This window comes from Hyaena hyaena, unplaced genomic scaffold (genome assembly GCF_003009895.1).
Source record: "Hyaena hyaena isolate Hyena2069 unplaced genomic scaffold, ASM300989v1 scaffold_64, whole genome shotgun sequence".
Classification (NCBI taxonomy): Eukaryota; Metazoa; Chordata; class Mammalia; order Carnivora; family Hyaenidae; genus Hyaena; species Hyaena hyaena.
The window spans coordinates 2,896,537-2,915,478 of NW_024080698.1; the positions used below are offsets into that span (position 1 = coordinate 2,896,537).

Below are 18,942 nucleotides of genomic sequence, written 5' to 3' on the forward strand. Positions count from 1 at the left end.
TCCAAGGGAATACTAAAGCCCCAGTGACTATAATATTGGAGCCCTGGGGACAGAGGGAAAAAGCATGGTGACCACGTGAGAAAGAAAAAAGTGTCCAAAGACATTGTTGATGAAAATGAAACTAATTTTTTTCTGAGAACTAAGTCTCTCGCCCACTTAAAAAATATCCAAAGAATGTACTGGCCAGGATAATTTTATTTTGTTATATTCTCCTCCTCCTACACGAATATTCTAGTAGCTGGTAGGGAATGGAAGGGGTAGGTAAGAATGAACAGCACTGTTGGAAGCTGAAAGGACAGAACCTACGCGTGTTTTACTCCTCTCTAGAGTGTTTCGATCTCATTGATAGGGCTCCTTTCCTCCAGGCACTGCTGCCTACTCAGTGCGCCTGGCAGGGTTACTGACCAGTCCCATGCTGGCACAGCCAAAGCACGTTTGCTAAAGAAACATGAGGTCATTTCTTTCAAGCAATTAATTGCACAAGACCATGTTTGCTTTCAAGACCAAATTCTGCCATTAAAAAAACAATTAGAGCTAATAAACGAGTTCAGCAAGGTTGCAGGATACAAAGTCTGTATACAAAAATCGGTTGTCTATCTACACACCAGCAAGAAACAATCTGAAAAGAAAATGAAGAAAAAAATTCCATTTATAATAGCATCAAAAAATTTAGGAATAAACTTTTTTAGGAATAAATTTAACAAAAGAAGTGTTAAGACTTACACACTTACAAAAGAAATTAAAGAAGATCTAAATAAATGGAAAGATATTCCGTACTGGTGACTTGGAACACTCAATATTATTAAAATGGCAGTAATACTCAAAGTTATCTACAGATTCAACACAATCACTATCAAAACCTCAGCTGCCATTTTTACAGAGGTTCACAAACCATCCTAAAATTAATATGGAAATATAAGAGATCCAGAATAGCCAAAATAATTTTGAAAAGAGCAAAGCCAGAAGACTCACACTTCCCAATTTCAACACTGCAAGCTGCAGCAATCAAGAATCTGGGGTACTGGCATAAAGATATATAATTCATGGAATAAAACTGAGAATCCAGAAATAAACTCTTACATCTCTGGTCAATTGATTTTCAGCAAGGGTGCCAACTGAACAGAGAAAGAATAGTCTTTTTAGGAAAAAAAATTTTAATGCTTATTTTTGAGAGACAGAGTGTGAGTGGGGGAGGGGCAGAGAAAAAGGGAGATACAGAATCCAAAGCAGGCTCCAGGCTCTGAGCTGCCAGCACAGAGCCCAATGCAGGGCTTGAACCCACGAGCCGTGAGATCATGACCTGAGCTGAAGTTGAACACTCAACCAACTGAGCTACCCAGGCACCCTGAGAAAGAACAGTCCTTTCAACAAATAGTGTTTTTCAACAATTGGATATCCACATACAGAAAAATGAAGCTGAACCCCTATCTCATACCATATTAAAAAAACAACTCAGAATAAATCAAAGAGCTAAATGCAAGAGCCAAAAGTATAAATCTTTCGGAAGGAAACACTAGGGAAAAATATTCATGACCTTGGACTAGGAAATGGTGTCTTATTTGACACTGAAAGCATAGGAAACAGTAGGGAAAAGTTAGATAAATTAGACTTTATCAAAATTTAAAACTTGTGCATCAAAGCCCACTATCAAGAAAGTGAAAAGATAAACCACAGAACGAGAAAAAATATCTGGAAATGACGTATCTGGCGAGGGTCTAGTATCTAGAGTATATAAAGAACTCCTGCAACTCAACAAAAAAGACTAACAACCCAATCAAAACATGGGCTAAGCTTGAACAGATGTTTCCCCAAAGAAGATATACAAATGGCCAATAAGTATATGAACAGATGCTGAACATCCTTAGTCATCAGAGAAATGCAAATCTAGACCACAGGATACCACTTAGCACCCACTAGTTTTGGCTATTAAAAGATGGACAGTAACAAATGTTAGCAAGGGTGTGAAGAAACTGGAACCCTCCTACATTGCTGGTGGGAATGTAAAATGATGCAGCCACTTGAGAAAATAGTTTGGCAATCCTTCAAAAAGTTAAATATACAGTTACCATATGACCTAGCAATTCCACCCAAGAGAAAGGAAAACACATGTCCCCATAAGCACTTGCATGCAAATGTTTGTTGCAGTAGTATTCACATAGTCAAAAAGTGGAAACAACCCAAGAGTCTGTCAACAGATGAATGGATAAAACATGGTACATCCATACAATGGAATATTATCCAGTCATAAAAAAGAATGAAGTACTAATACATGCTACAGCTTCCATGAACCTTGCAAGCATTATGCTAAATGAGAGGCCAGATACAAAAGGTCACATATTGTATCATTATATTTATATGAAATGTCCAGAATACTCAAGTTCATGGAGACAGAATGTAGATTAGGGGCTGGGCGGAGTGAGGGGGTGGGACCACTGATGGGTATGAGGTTTTTTTCTGGGGTGATGAAAATGTTCTGGAATTAGATAGTGATGATGGTTGAGCAACTCTATGAATCATATTGAATCATAACACTTTAGATGAGTGAATTACATGGTATGTGAATTACATCTAAACAACACAAGTTCTGTCCCTGTCTTAATAAATATTAACAATGTTTCACTATGCCTGCAATGGCCCCCATCGTCCTCTGCCCCTCCCCCTGTGCTCACACTCTCAATCTCTCAAAATAAATAAATAAATAAATAGAGAAATGTGCGAATACCAGACTTACCAGTCTCTCAGACAGGGCAGGAACTCTCTAGTCCCCACAGACAAGTGAGTTTGCCATCCCTACCCCTCTGGCCCCAAACATCCAGTCAGGGCTCTGAGCTACAGGCAACAGAAAAAAAGCTCTGGGTGTTTGAATGGAAAGCAGTTTGTTATGTGTCAGAAACCAAATGACCCTAAAGTTAATGAAGCTTAAGCTCTGAAGTCCTCACTTGCAAGGCCCCCTGTGAACATCCTGTTGGATGGTCTGTAGGAAAGCCAGGCTACAACCAATGGTCATTTCTACATGAGCATTTCTGGAACATTTCTAGATCTAAAGAGATCTAGAAGAAAGAGACCTGAACTGCTCAAAGTCCAGTATTTGGTATGACTTCTGTACTCAGTCTAAATAAATGTTCACAGGGCGCCTGGGTGGCTCAGTCAGTTAAGCGTCCGACTTTGGCTCAGGTCATGATGTCACGGTTCGTGGGTTTGAGCCCCACGTCGGGCTCTGTGATGACAGCTCAGAGCCTGGAGCCTGCTTCAGATTCTGTGTCTCCCTCTCTCTCTGCCCCTCCCCTCCCCTGCTCATGCTGTCTCTGACTCTCAAAAATAAATAAAAAACATTACAAAAATTTTTAAGTAAATGTTCACTTTCATACTTATTTTTCCATGTTGATGAATTAGATGATCCAGATGTTATAATTACAGACAAGGATTTTAAAGCAACTGTTAACAGCTATGCTCAGTGTGGTAAATGATAATATGCTCATATTGAATGAACATATAAGAACTCCCAGTAGAGAAATACAAACTACAAAATAATAATAATAATAATACTGAACTAAATGGAAATTCTAAAACTAAAAATTGAAATATTTGAAAGGAGGCTGGAAAAGTGAGTCTCCAGGATTCTACCCTGGAGGGGTAGGATCAGGAGACTAAAAATTCTTCAAACATAGCCAGGCTGTTCAAAGGGCATCAGATAGTCAGAAAACACGGCAAATGTCCTCTAAAGCCTGTGACCCAGTTCTGTCTAATAAAACAAAATGGAAAGTATCTTGATAAAGAGAGAAAAATATGAGAAAGGATGACCTCTTCTCCTCTACTCTTCTTTCTGCCTTGAACTGCTGTGTCATGAGAACATGATGATGCTTGGTGCTATAGCAGCCATTTTGCAACCTTGAGGAGAAGTAGTGAGAACTAGTGAGAAGAAGCTAAAGCCGGAGCCCTAATACTGAAGATCTGCTAAACTACCATGGAAACCCCCACATCTGGATTTCTTGTCATGTGAGATAATAAACTTCTCTGAACTGGATATCTGTCACTTAAAGTAAAACTAACTAAAACTTAGTTTTCTCTTGAAAATGGAGAGATCTGGGGGCACTGGTGTGGCTTAGTCAGTTAAGTGTCCGACTCTTGATTTTGGCTCAGGTCATGATCTCGTGGTTCATGAGAACAGGCAATATCAGGTTGTCGAGTAGGGCTCTGAGCTGACAGCATGGATCCTGCTTGGATGGTAAAAGCCACATAACATAAAAATTTCCCCTTAGCCATTTTGAAGTGTACAGTTCAGTGGTGTTAAGCACACTCACACTGTTACACAGTAGTGTAACCATCACCATGGTCCATTTCCAACATTTCCATCCTTCCAAACTGAAACTCTGTCCCCGTTAAACACTAACTTTCCATTGCCCCTTCCCCTGGGTCCTGGCAGCCACCATTCCACATTCCATCTCTATGAACTCGAAGTCTGTAGGTACTCCACATATGTGGAACCACACAGTACTTCTCCTTTTGTGTCTGGCTTAGTCACTTAGCGTAATGTCCTCATGGTTCATCCATGTTGTAGCCTGTGTCAGAATTTCCCTCCTTTTTAATGCAGAATAGTATTCTGGCGCATGTATATACCACATTTTATCCACTCATCCAGTCAGAGACATCTGGGTTACTTCCACCTTTTGGTTATTTGTGAATAATGCTACTATGAACCCGGATGTACAAATACCTGTTTAAGATCCTGCTTTCGATTCTTTTGTGGACCTGGCCTTTGACCTTCCCCAAACCAGTCAAGTTCCCAACCTTGGCATGGAATTCTCTACGCCAGTCTGTATCCCAATGGGAAAGAAAGAGAAGCCCGGGCTGGGCTCTCAAGTAATACCATGAGAAAGACTCCGGAGCCAGAGCTGAACTGGCTGGGAACTCCAGAGCAAGTTCCTAGCCCCTCCTGATGGAGGCTGAATCAGGGACAATGGGACAAGAAGCAAAGAAGAATGGGACGTCCCCTCTGCCTCTGCGGGAGGAGACACATACCACTGCATGGAGGAGAGGAGCGGGACAAGGAAGGCCTCTGTTCCCCAAAAGGGCAGGCATGCTGCAGAGGAGGCCCCAGAGGTTCAGGAAAGGGCAGCCCAGGCTGTAGGAGCAGAGGTTATGAAAAGAGTGCAGATGCCCAGACTGGTGCTATTCAGAAGACCTCAGTTACAAGGGTCCCAGCGTGGGGATGGAGAATGAGGGAGGAGGGGAGAGGGTGCAGGAGTTTGGAATGCTCCCATTTGATAGATGGGCCCTAGCTCAGTCACCTCGTGAAGTACAAGAGGCACAAAAGCAGAAATGCAAAGGGCCAATGGGGCAGGGGCTTAATGCTGCATGGTGGGTCTATAACTTTGGCCTTCAGGGTTAGGCGCTTTCGAATTTTAGTGAAAGGGTGGGCAGATTACAGCTGTGGGCAAAAGCAGGCTCCAGACACCTGTGAATCCCTCTCCCTGTCTGCCATAAGCAACTTTCAACTGGCTACATGATAGCTTTTGGTGCCCAAGTGTCTAGGTTCAGGTACCAAATGATGACAGCCTGGGAACAGTACAGCCACTAAATGGAAAATTGATTGCCCTGTGAAACTCTGAACATCTTCAAGTATAAAGATGACCTAAATCACCATTTCAATGTCAGGACCAAGGTACAGACTCAGGGCTCTCATTTTTGCCTGGATCACACTTAGGGGCCCTGCTGATACCCAAGGAGCCAAGGGGGACTGCTGGTGGGGACATTGCTTCAAGGGCCTCCCCCTTGGTGACTCTAACCCTAGGATCTTCCCTGATTTGATGCAGATGTTCATGAAACCCTCCCAAGCAAACTGGGGCTCGCAGGAAGAACTCAAAGGCAAGCTGTCTCTTTAAATCCAGAAAACTCACGTTCCAGACAGTTTTGGGATCCCAGGAGTCTGTGAGGTGAGCCTGGACTTGGCCACAGTGACATAAGTCTGAAGCCAAATCAAGGTGCCAAGGAGCCTGTTGGCTCAGCTTTTTATTAATGCTGGAGCCAGAGCCAAAGATGGCTTGATGTCTCCGTGTCCCAGTGATGCAGTGTCCCCATCAGCACCTCTCCTGCATGCCCAGCTCTAGGGCTGTAGAAAGCTGTGTATTATATAGGCTCTTGAGCTTGGGTACTCAGGGCAAAAGTCTCCACTCTGCTCCCTAGTACTGACCAGACTGATGGAAGAGCCCATCCACACTGAGATCCCACAGGAGACCAAAGGCTCCTGAAGAAGTTTCTGGAGGCCATGTCAGCAACTAGAAGAAGGAAAAAAACAGGTTAGCTGGGTCACTCCTATGATATAATAATAGCAGTAAACCTTTATTGCTCCATACCAAATAAATCCCACTTAACCCTCACAGGTCCATGTGGTATTGCCATTACTGACATTTTACAGATGGGAAAAATCAGGCTCAGAGGGGTCAAGCAACTTCCCCAGGGTCACACAGCTAGTAAGTAGCAAAGCCAGGATTCAATCCCAGGCCTATCTGACTTGATCTCCTACTGTGTCCACCTCCCTGTGTGAGAGTATTGGTCCTTCTGGCCCTTACTCCCTGTGGTCATGGCCACGCCCCCTCCAGGGCAGGGGCCAGTGTAGAAAAGATAGAGCTTGTCATTGTACACTCTGCTGGACAACAACAAGCCGGCTGCTCTCCATGATCCTCATGTCACTTGCAGATCACTACCTTAACTTGCAGTCATCTTAGACCACTGGCTCTGGGAGGGACTTGGTGCAGAATATAGATCCTCAAACAACCTAGTGGGGAGTGCAGGTCACCCACGTGACTCAAACTCACTGGGATCCTTACTTGAATGCTCTTTGAGTCTGAGGATCATGACCTGGGGATCTGGGATGTGGAGAGAACAGGACATGGAGAAAAGCAGTGGGACAGCACCTTCCACACTAGGGCCATCCGGCCTGGGGACACACAGTTGAGGCCAAGGCTTATAGTCAGGGCAGTGCCCTGGTGGCCCTGTTTCTGCCTACGGTCAGCCCTGCTGCATATTATACTTTCCTTCCCAGAGTGCTGAGGAGAGCCTGCTGTGGTGGACATTCTGGGCACATCCCCTTGTTAGGCCTGAAGCTCTCATCCCCAGGGGATGGGGGACAGGGTTGTTCCTTGCTGAGAGTCCAGAGCTGAGTTCCTCTCTGGGCATTGAACTCGCAGGGTGGGAGTGCCTCAAGGTCACACCTCCTCTCCAAGTGCAGCCTTAGTCTGATAACTAACTGGCCAATGCCAGTCCAAAGGCCTGGACCCCTTGCCTTAACGAGGAACACTGTAAAGGATCACCCCACATCCAGAGCCTCCCAAAGAACTGGCTGTGGGCTCTGGAATTTGCTCTGCCCAGCTGCTCTCCCTCCCTCAGAAGGGTGGCTCTTGGGAGCACTCCCTAGGGAAGCTCAGGGGAACCTCATCTTAGCGTCGTCTTCCCAGTGATCTGACCTACGCTACCAGAACTCTGCCTCCCTCTTCCTCTCACAGCTTCTTGTAACTCTGTCATAGTTATCATTTCTCAACAAGAATATACATTCAGTGAGAGCATATGCCATCTGCTTTTGTCCACCTTCCCCAGCAAGTCTCAACTGGCAGGTAAGCTAAGTAATGACCAGTGACCAGCTTAGTAATTCACGAACACTAAGGCCAAAGCCCATCCATCCAGCTCCATCGCACACTCCACTGGGAGGAGGGAGGATGGCAGGGGTGGGACCTAGTCTCCACGGAACTCAGTACATCCTTCCCCTCAAAAAAACAGTTGAATGAGCAAGGTTGGAGAAATCTGGCTAGCTCACCCATTCCCTCGCTCTCAGAACCCCAGGTATACACATGGGCCCCCAGCAGTCCTGTGACCCTACTCATCTAGCTGCTTTGGACTGGACTTGGGGGGTGGGAGAGAGTTGTCACTTAACCCTTGTTGGGCCAGTAAGACTCTCCTTCCTGGGAATTTACTTGGTCATGGAGCCTGGGAAATATTGAGAAACTAAGGCCTGTCCTAGGATACCAAGTCTTCCCCATCCAGGTTCCAGCTTTTCCTGAGTCCCGAGTCCCCACCCTTGGATCCCGTGAACCACCCCTGCACCTTTAGGAGAATCCCACTAGCAGCTCCAGGGAGTCCCCATGGATCTCTGCCTTCTCGCAACCATACTCCCCACTAACAATGTGAAGTTCTGAAGTACACTGAGCACCAACCACAGCTACATTCTGAGGATTTACCTGGGACACCATTTCCAAGATCCTTCTATCTCTAGAGCTTACTATGTAGCAGGTACTCGACTCATGCCTGGATGTGAACGAATATATGAATGCTACTTGTTGTTAGAAGAAAATACGTTCCAAGTGGAAAGAAAAACAAAGAAAAACCCTCCAAAGTGAAATATCAGAGTCCTTCATGCTAAGGCCCGTAGTGTGGCCACATGAGTAGTCACATGGTCACTGTGCTTGGCAGACGTCAGCTGCCCTGCTCCTCCTTGCTCCTCCTTCTCCCTCCAGAGACAAAGATGTTGGGCAGAGTCTCACCCAGAAGGCTCCCAAGGCCAAGTGCACCCCTTTCACTTATTGAGCTTAAAGCCACTGGGGGAGGGGGAGCTTTTCTTTCTCCTTCCTGAAGATGGAGAACAAGAACCTCTGAGCTAACATCATCCCTTCCAAATGACGTCCAGGCCTTGGGCAGAGCTGTGGTGGGACCATAAGGACAAGGCAAGTCACAGGAATTCCTCCTTTAATCTTCACATGGGACAATCAGTCCCTGCTTCCAGAGTAAGAAATTGAGGCATAGAGCTGACATTAAATAACTCGTTCAAGGTCACAGAGTAGTAGTGGCAGAGCTGGAACTCACAGCTAGTGTCTGGCCTCAGGCTGGGTCCTCTGGTCTATGGGCCCCTGCTGCGGTGACCAGGTGGGAGAAGAGACAGGGCAGGGCTCGCCCACTGCTCCAGGCTGACTGACATGGGGCTGAAGGCACCCCATGCTGTGTCGGGGTGACACAAGGACCCTCTGTGGGCGACTTCTCAGATGGGTTCTTTGTGCTTCCCAATGCCTGATTGTGCATTCTGTCATATACTGTGCAAGGAGCAAAGAGAAACTGTACTGACAAGGGGCAGAGAATAATGACCACACTGTTCCCGGTTACTGGCCAGCCAGTCCCCATTGGGCCTGGGGGAGGGGCAAGGGCAACAGCCACACACTAGGGCCCCAGGAGCTGAGGGTGTCTTTTTCCTCTGGGGCAGGCAGGGGAGGTGGAAAGGATCCCAGAGGAAGAGGAGAGAGCAGGAGGGCCTTTTCTGGAAGACAGCCAGTCTGCCCAGGCCGAGGAGATCCTAGAACAATCCACCCAGCATGGTGGCTCTAATTTACAGCTGGGGTCCAGGCCCCAACTGGCAGGAACGAGACCAGCTGGAAGTTGTGACCTGCCCGTCCCCAGGCAGGGATGGTGCTGAGTGAATGCTCATGCCTTGCATTCAGATGACAGCAGCTGGTTCCAGGGCTAGCCCTGCTGGGTTCTGTCTTTCTTTCTCAGGGCAAAGGTTTCAAGCCCGGGGCAGAATGCAGGGTCCCCCCAAGGCAAAATGTTCTGGCAGCAAGGAGAAAGGAAGAAAGGGGGAAGACAGAGCAACTGCTCCAGACTCCTCCAGAAACCCTACAACAACACAGAGAGAGCCAAATGTTCAAACACCGGGGCGCACCCAGCTGTAAATTCACGATGGCCCTCACACCTCCACAGGCACTGCAGGGCTACCTGTGAGACAGGCACTGGGACCTGTGACTTGGGAGCACAGAGGAGCTTGGACACAATGGAAGCACCCGCAGAGTAGCAAGCAGTCACAGAGAGGGCTTCTGGTGGCTCAGGCAGCACCCAGTGGGGCCCACGCTCTGGGGCGGGGGAGTGGAGTGAGACCACAGGCTGGTCCCTGAACTCTGTGATGACTGTGACCACAGCCCTCCCACCTCCTCCCGGCAGGGAAGTGCCCATCCTCCCCTCGGCAACCCTGCCTAGGCTGCTCAGCCAGCATGCTCCCGCCACCTAGTGGCAGGTCTGTGCTCCTCACCTGGAAGAGCCACTGGAGCAGGGGCACAGGGCAGTCCGGGGTGTGCAGGTAGAGGTTGCTCAGGAGGCCGCTGCGCAGGAAGGAGAGCTGCTGGGCCAGCGGGCAGCTGCGGAGGCAGAGGAATGAGGTTAGGGGAGGGCTCCACGCAGCCGGCCTCGTGGCCCCCCTCCACACGCCCGTCTCACTAAAGCTGCGGGGGATTTCCACATTTCCGTATTTCAGCTTCACCAGGTGCCAGAATCACATCAGTAACTGCTGTGGACAAAAACACTTAGAGCCCTTGATGCTAGGAACTGTCAGAAGGAAAAACAATCCAAGCCATCACCAGAATCATTTGCTCTCCATGAACACCTCTCAGTGTTTTAAACACTTGATTGGATGGTGCGTTTTGTCCTTTCCATTTAATGGAGGGGAAAACTGAGGTATTTACCAAGGTTACAAAGAGGCTCTGTGTGGAGATGAGGAGAGAACCCAGGGGTCACCTCTTAGCCAAGGGCCCGGGCTGCAGTGGGCAGACAGAATTACCCTCAGGGCCCACGTGGGGCCAGCATCTAGGATCTGGTTACACAGAGCATTTCTGCCCCGTCTTGTGTTTTTCCGAAACAAAGGACACCTGAGAAGATGGGAAAATAACAGAAAGGGGCCCAAGACGGAGACGTTCTGGGAAGGAAATAACAAACAAGGGTGTCACAGAGGATTCTTCAGGAACCATGTGAGCGAGGAGCAGAGTTAGGGGGTGGGGGGTGGCACTCAGACATGCCTCATGCTGGTGCCCATACCCTGGGTCTCCTCTCACAACAGGCCCCTGATGGGCTACAGGGAGCTGTCAGAAATCAATCCACCAGCATGGAGAGGAGCCTAGCTTGGAATACTCTGTGGCCCTGGTAGACCATCCAGATAAACAGGACCCCAGGTCCCTGTAAAACAACTTGAACTATTTCATGTGGTCGCAGGGCCTCTGTGGGAAGGTGCTTTTGGAGTCACTTCAGAGGGGCTGGCTGGACTTCACCACCCTTCCTGGGTACCCCCAGGGAGGCTGGGTTTGGGGTAGGGTTCTCTTACTCTCTGCATTTTGTGAATGTTCTTTTGCTCTCTTATTCTAGGTGATGTCCCAAAGGCAAGGAGTATGGATTCTAGGAAATGAAAAAGTAACTTCATGTCTGTTCTTTTTTTTTTTTAATTTTTTAAATGTTTATTTATTTTGAGGGAGAGGCAGAGTGCGAACAGGGGAGGGGCAGAGAGAGAGGGAGATACAGAATACGAAGGTGGCTCCAGGCTCCGAGCTGTCAGCACAGAGCCCGATGTGAGGCTTAAACCCATGAACTGCGAGATCATGACCTGAGCTGAAGTCAGCCGCTTAACTGACTGAGCCACTCAGGAGCCCCTGTTCTCCTTTTTAATGGCCAGATCCAGGCAAAGAACATTTCAGATAGCATTGAAAGTCATGACTCTAGATAGAAATTTCGTTGGTCAGTCCAACCTTCTCCTTTTTAAAAAGAACATATTTTAATCTGCCAGGAACAGAATGCTCCAAAAGTAAGATTCTCCTCTGAGCCAAGTTGCTGTCTCTTTGAGTATATCCAGGCAATTTACAAACTGTATATTTTTTTCCCCAAATTATTTAAGTTCAGAGGAGAAAGCGGCTTTGTTCCTATGTCTGTGAAGCTGACCGCTCCGAAATAGACCTTTATTTGTACATATGAACACGTGTGCACCCCAGGGCTGCTGGCATACTCCGCTCTAATTCACGTGCTCGGTCACACGGACACTTTCATGGGCTGACCCCGCAATGCACGCATGGTTCAAGCCCAGCACCCCGAATACAGACAATAACCAAGTGAACAATGCCTGGAAGACCTCACAGATTGGCAGGTCCTGGCCAGGAGCCATGTGGCAAGGAGGCTGGTGCTCCGGAACTCTAAGGAGACTCTGGCTCTGGCATTCTGCTCAGGGAGCACCCCACCAGTTTCTCAGTAGGGGAATTGACTGTACAAGCCCCTGTTGGCTCAGATCAACACATTTCCAACTGCTGCTCCCAGGGAGAGATACCCTTCGGTTACAATGTCTCCTTTTTCGGCTCTGCCAGCCTTGCAGCAGCCCAGGATCTGCCAGAGAAAAGATCAGTCAGTCTGCCTTCCAGTTCACTGTGGCCCAGTTAGGTTTAGGCTGTAAGACAAGAAGCAAGAGATAGGCAGAAAGGGCATGGTCCAGCTGTGCCTTGAAAGGAATGGCTTTCAAGGAATTCTGTGCTTAGAGCTATGTGAGATGCAAGGAATCTCCTCTGTAGGCTGGATCCCAAGCCTAGTGTATGCATGCTCGGTCTGTGCTCTGTGAGGGCAGTACTGCTTCACCTTGCTGAAATTATGAGCCCTCTCCCTTCAAAGGAAGGGATAAGGCTGATTTGTGCAGACACTGCCCTGGATCAGAGATCTGTGCCCAGAGGGGGAGCCTGGAGGAAAAGGGTGGGGAAATTAGGTATGTGTGCCTAAAGCTCAAAACTCTTGGGTTACAGAATCCACTGTTTGTTTGCAAAAACCCACTTCACGTCCACAAGCCTAGAATGCTGACCCTGGGTCGAACTGGGTGCCTTTGCCTGCTGCAAAGCCAATGCTAAGTCAGAAGTTATCCTGAGAATGTCAGAGGACCCAGGAGTGAGAGGGGGAGGGACAGGGCCTCCCAGGCAGCACATGCCAAGCAGGCCTGGCTGGGCAAGAGGCCCCAGCTGTCAACTCTGAGGATCCCAGTGACAGGTTCCCATCTGGGATTAGAAGCAGCCACCATCAGAATACTGTCCAGCCACCTATGGCAAGGCATAGGAACAGAAGGAAGTAAGGAGGGGGCAGTGGAAATTGATGAGAGGGGATTAACCCAAAAGGGGAATCACACAAAAGACCAGCTTGGGTCAGCATGTTGGGCTCCTGAGGCAGAGTTGTGACCTTCTACTTGCACTGTGTGTTTCTGATAATGACTCTGTATCTTCATCCATTTTGGGGGCAGTAGTCCTGTAGGGCAAAGGATCTAAACGCGTTGGGAATCCCAACTGATGGCAGAGGGATAAGCACCAAGTGTAGTTATTTATACAGTATCAGTTTCTGTATCTTTGCCAAGTTCCTCAAATGCAAGTTGAAGTCAAATGCCTCAGGAGAACAGAAAGGAGTAATAGAGCCTTCATCCCTGCTCCCCCTCTTTTTCTTTCTTTCCTTTGTTTAAACATGAGTGAGCACCCTTCGAAGGCAGAAGTCCAGGGATCCCAGCAACGACCCAGCCGGCTGCTTCTGATGGCTCTTTATTTTTGGGGGCAGCTGGAGCCAGTTGGGCAGCTCGGCTCTGTCCACACTCTGTAACTGCTGGATTTATTTCACCCAGGCTACAACCCTAGCATGCCAGTGAGACAGGGAAACCGAAGGGACTCCCATGAGAAAAAAAGCTGTTTTTTTTCCTTTGCTTCCTTTCCGGTTTCTATCCTTGCTAGGACCTGCACGCCCACCTCACTTAACACATGCCTTGTAATGCAAATCGCCTATGTCCTCCTTGTAAGGGACAAGGAGTTAATGATTCCCAAGAATAAACAACACCTAAGGAAGGACCAAGTGAGAACCAAGAAAGCTATCATATGCATATTTTTAAAAAATTTTTTTTAATGTTTTTTTTATTTATTTCTAGGAGAGAGAGAGAGAGAGAGAGACAGCGTGAGCAGGGGAGGGTCAGAGAGAGAGGGAGTCACAGACTGAAACAGGCTCCAGGCTCAGAGCTGGCAGTCAGCACAGAGCCCGACGCAGGGCTCGAACCCACGAACCGCGAGATCATGACCTAAGCGAAAGTCGGACGCTTAACCGACTAAGCCACCCAGGCGCCCCTATCATATGCATATTTCAGACCACCAGAGCTAGACATCTCCAAGCCAAATCCGCTGGCTCCGAGGAATAACACCTGGGCCCTCATCTTTGTTCTAACTGGTTCCTGGATGTCTGAGAAGACACATATATCAGACCACCATCCTCAATAAAAACCCTAGACCCCAAACAAAGACGAGACTCCTGCTCTTTTCCTTTCCCAATCTTCTGATTGCTCTGACCCTATCTATCTTCAATAAACTCTACTTTCAGCTTCTGGCTCATGTTTGATTTCCACCCTGCGTGAAGGCCAAGGACCATCTTGGCTGGTTCTGCAAGGACCCACCCCTTCCTCCACCTCCCAGGTCCTTGGACCAGGCTTGCTGCCATCTCCACGAAGTAGAAGAGGTCCTGGCAAAACAAGAGCTGGGACCACAGGCCTCAGGGAGATCCCCTGCACAAGCACATTTACATCCACACGGCTCACACCTGCCCACCTCCTCCTGCCTGCAGAAGTGTTCATGGAGGAAGGGTTCCCTAAGGACACACTGTGAACACCTCACAGGAATAATGGCGGACACTCTGAGGACAAGTGTAGTGCACTCTGTGGGGGCCCAGGGAGGACCATGAATAATTCAGCAGGCAATCTCCACCCTTCCTACGGAGTTTGCCCCTGAGTTGCATGTGGGCATAGGTCCCAATGTTTCTCTACTTGGTGGTGGTGGTCGGCGGGTGTATCAGATTTCCTGTTGAACTGCTGTCAAGGGAGGGGAAGGTTCAGTCCCTGGTACCAACTTCTGTCATAAAGGCGTGTGACTTTGGTTCCAGGGAACTGACCTGAGGTCATACACCCAGCTGAGTGATGACGAGGGTCATCCAGGCCATCTCCAATCCCGGGGCCATGGGCTCCAGGAGATGTGTTCTTGCACATAAACCTGTATAGGTGCAGCCCGGGAGAAAGGCCTGGAGCCCGGATGCTGAGGCTGCCCACACTTGCCCGGCAATCTGTGCCAAGATTCCCCACTTTGTACAGTGGGAAGGAAGACGATATCCCTCTTCACAGAAGAGTAAAGAGACATGGATCTATTTCAAGAAGTGGTTTTTAAAAGTCGCATTCACTTTTTGCCCTAAAACCTCTCATATTAAAAACAAGATGTGTTCATTTAGAAAGTTCATAAAATACAGAGGAATGTAAGGAAAATAAAAGTTACCTGTAATCTCACAAGAGTGTTAGCTTTTTGAATGGCAAAAAATCAAACCATTTTGCCTCTTGAGAGATCAAGTAACCTTTTATTCTTCCTCCATTTTTGTGTTTCCGGCTGAGCACAGTGGGGTAATTATTGAACCACTGTTTCCCTCTCTTGTGTCTGGGTTTAAGTCCTTGGCACAAGCAGGAAGTAAAAGATGACCCCAAGGCTAAATGGTGACCTTCAGGAAGTGGCCCTTACCCACTGCACAGCAGGGACCCCCTGACCTGACCGTGTGTGAGGCGGGGAGGGCATTCCTCCAGAAGGGCTCTCGGCTCCAGGGGCTGGCAAAGCCAGCTCTATGGTGCTTCATTAGCATACTTGAGGAAGGAGGGTCTGAATTCCTCGTTCCAGGGAGGCTGGCCGGCCACCTGGCCCCATTTGGCAGGGCTGCCGGGCTCCTGTGTCACCACTGCATGGGCCATCTCGTCTGTCAAAACACTTCCTGCTGGCAGTCCAGTCTGGGACAGGAAACATGCTGTCTGCACAGACCACGGCTGGCTGAGGCAGCTCTGCGAGACGCCTTCCTCTCCCCCGTTCTTTCCAGGCCATTCTCGGGTCCTCTCCTTTCTCCAGAGCCACTACCCTTCTTTTCCTGTCACCCCTGTTTCTTGTTTTCCCTTTTCATCACCCCCTTTATTAGACACATGGCGATGTCAGCCGTTACCAACATTCAGACATGCAGGTCTGATCGCCTCACAGCACATCCGGGGCTACATGCCAGATAGTTATTTGTATATAAAGATGTTCTCCACCACACTGCTTATAGAAAGGTTGGAAGTAACATGTATGTTGAGAAAAAGGAAGAAAATGCTTAAATATGTTGGGGCATCAATGCCATGCAATATTATTTCATTGTTCACGTTACGACTATTTGAGAAATTTGGCCTTGTTTGAATACCATATAATATATACTTAGAAGACAATCGAGGAATTCTGAACACCAGCTAATATTAACGGTATGAAGAATTTCTATTTTTTTGGTGTAATAATGGCATTTAAGCTATACCTAAAGGGAATCCTAAAAAAATAAAGGTAGAGTTTTATCTTTTAGAGACACAAAGTGAAATACTTACAGATTAAAGTATATGTGCCTGGAATCTGCTTAAAAATAATCCTGAGGGGATAGGGCACCCTGGTGGCTCAGCTTTAAACCTGCGACTCTTGGTTTTGCCTCAGGTCACAGTCCCAGGCTTGGGGGATGGAACCCTGCATTGGGCTCTACGCTGAGTGTGGAGCCTGCTTGCGATTCTCTCTTCCTGTCCCTCTTCTCCTCCCCTGCTCACTCATGTTCTTTCTCTAGAAAAATTCTTCAGGGGACAATGTCAGTGGGCACTGGTGGAGATGGCACAAGACTGGTTTTGAGTTGATTTTTGGAAGCTGAGTGATGAGTATATGGAGAATTATTATACTGTTCTCTCTACATAAATTATGTAAAGCTTGAAACTTCCTGTGATAAAAAGTTTTAAAGGAAAGACATCAAAATGTTGTTACCTTTCTATCATGAAATCAGATGGGTTTAGAATTAATGAAATAGACATAGAAAAATGCTAAATAGCTGGAAAAGACAACAAAACTCCTGCTTCCAAGACACCACAGGGATAGTTCAAGCTCTGTGCTCCCTGCCAGCTGGTATGGGTCCTGTGGCTTCCTCTCCATCCCCTTGGCCACCAGAGCCCAGCAGGGCGCTGGCCGCACGAGCACGAGTGGACAGCCACCGGACTGAGTCCCGTGGGCTTTCACTCTTATTTTTAGAAATATGAACTCACAACTGCAAGTGCTGGGTGTCACTGTGGCAAAGTTTTAAAATTCCCTTAAAAAGCAACATAGTCAGCATCTGTGTGAAAATGAACATAAATTTCCTTCCACAGAGGAGAGCAACAGGGCAGCCGTCCAATGTTAACACAGCGTGCACTTACGGCCGGGACAGACTTTTCACGGTCAGCACTGCACACTGACTGAAGGGTCGTGTCTCCAATGAGCAGATGGAAGTGACGATGACATGCTCTGGAAAACTGCTGGATGGCCCAGAAAGTGGCTCTAGTGTTGATGGAGACATAACCCCAAAGGCATGTATGGTGAGTCTGACTAAAGCTGTTCCACAAAACTGGGGTGTGGGGGAGAAAAAACCAATATGAATACGGAAATAGACAACTGACCTAGTATTTGCTATAATATGGGCCTTTTCAAGGTATGTGCATTTAAATCAGTAAATTAAATATTATAAGTAGACATGTGTGACCGTTTCATCTATATCCCTGAAAATGGACACATCCAAATCGGCTAAAACACAGCTTTGAATTTCCTCCTTTGGGGCAGTCCTTAACACTGGGCTCCATGAGGGAGAAGGCCTGGCCATGCCATGCCGACATTTACCTGAGGAAGAGCCCTTCCAGATGGCTACGTGGCTTCAGGTGTGAACAGTCCAGGATGCAATGCAGGGGGTGACGCCTGGGTAGAAACACAGTCTCACCGGGATGTACTGGTGGGATGACCTGTAGTTTCATGGAGAACCTCTCCACCAGCATCCTGCCAAAGCAAGGAGCCAGAGAGCCCAGGGTCAGGAGGCGCACCTACCTCTCCTCTGCAGCATGAAGTGAGGCAGGGGAAGGCCTGTGGGTGCCCCTGCCCCATAGCTAGGACCTGGTGGGGAATAAGACTGGGGGGGAGACAGCGCCACCTGCTGATAAAGAAGGAGCCTATGAGATGCAGACAAAGGAACTCTTCGCCATCCCACTCTCTGTCGTGCACCCCAATCCCTTCCTTGGGGCCTTAGTCCAGGAGCCACAAGTCCTGGTCCCAAACCCAGTACCGCCCATTGGCTTTGTTCAGCTCAAACTTTCACTGAGTGCCCACAATACGTGGGTGCCACGTGCAAAAGGATGAGTCAGGCAAGGGCTGCCACTGCACGCCTAAGAGAAGGGTAAACAGAATCACCACAATAGCCATCAGCAAGTAGGCCAGCCACAGAGCTGCCCATACGGTGCTGCCAGGGGCAGAGAAGAGAAGCTCTGGGTGCAGTCAGGGTCAGGGAGGGCATCCGCACAATGAAGGAGCCTGGACTCCTCTGCTGGGGCACCAGTCCTCAGGCTCTTATGATCAGGACTCCCCAGGAAGGTCTGCTTAAAATACAGACTCCCAGGGGCACCTGGGTGGCTCAGTTGGTTAAGCATCCGACTTCAGCTCAGGTCAGATCTCATGGTTCATGGGTTTGAGCCCCGCATCAGGCTCTGTGCTGACAGCTCAGAGCCTGGAGCCTGTTTCAGATTCTGTGTCTTCCTCTCTCTCTGCCCCTCCCCCGCTCATGCTCTGTCTCTGTCTCAAAAATAAATAAACTATAAAAAAAATTCTTTTTTAAATACAGACTCCCAGCCCCTGCCCTGCCTCGTGCTTCTGCGTAGTAGAACAGAGCTGGGTCCCACGGACAGGGAAGTAACAGAGAGAAGAGGGGACACATTCCAACTCTATAGGGAAGGATAAAAATTGTCAGGATGTAACAAACCATTTAAGAGGCAATGGGGGAAAGGGAGGCAGTTAAGGCAATTCCTAAGAACAAAGTAAATCTCTGTACCATGAAGGACTGGCCACAGTGCATTGGTGGATGAAAACAGCAAATTTCAGAATAGGAAGTGTGTCTGTGCGTGTGCATAGGTATACACACAGACATATGTACGCACACACACATTCTTAGACACATGCAAAAACCCACATATATCTGACACACCCAAATATGAGCTGGAGTCATCCCTAGGGAACAGGATTGGGGGGAGGGGAAGAGGAGACATCTCCTGTTTATTTC

At 48.1% G+C, this 18,942-nt stretch overlaps 1 protein-coding gene across 4 annotated transcripts in view; it reads right to left on the minus strand.

Annotated features, from left to right (window-relative positions):
• FAM178B (family with sequence similarity 178 member B) overlaps nt 1-18,942 on the minus strand; it is a 115,961-nt gene that overhangs the window by 64,825 nt on the left and 32,194 nt on the right. For all 4 annotated transcript variants that reach the window (XM_039232455.1, XM_039232454.1, XM_039232457.1 and 1 more), the window contains exons 6-8: nt 17,520-17,672; nt 10,064-10,169; nt 6,191-6,275 (exon numbers count right to left, since the gene is read on the minus strand). In XM_039232455.1, coding sequence (XP_039088386.1) covers nt 6,191-6,275; nt 10,064-10,169; nt 17,520-17,672 — 344 coding nt within the window. The remainder of the gene's footprint in view (nt 1-6,190; nt 6,276-10,063; nt 10,170-17,519; nt 17,673-18,942) is intronic.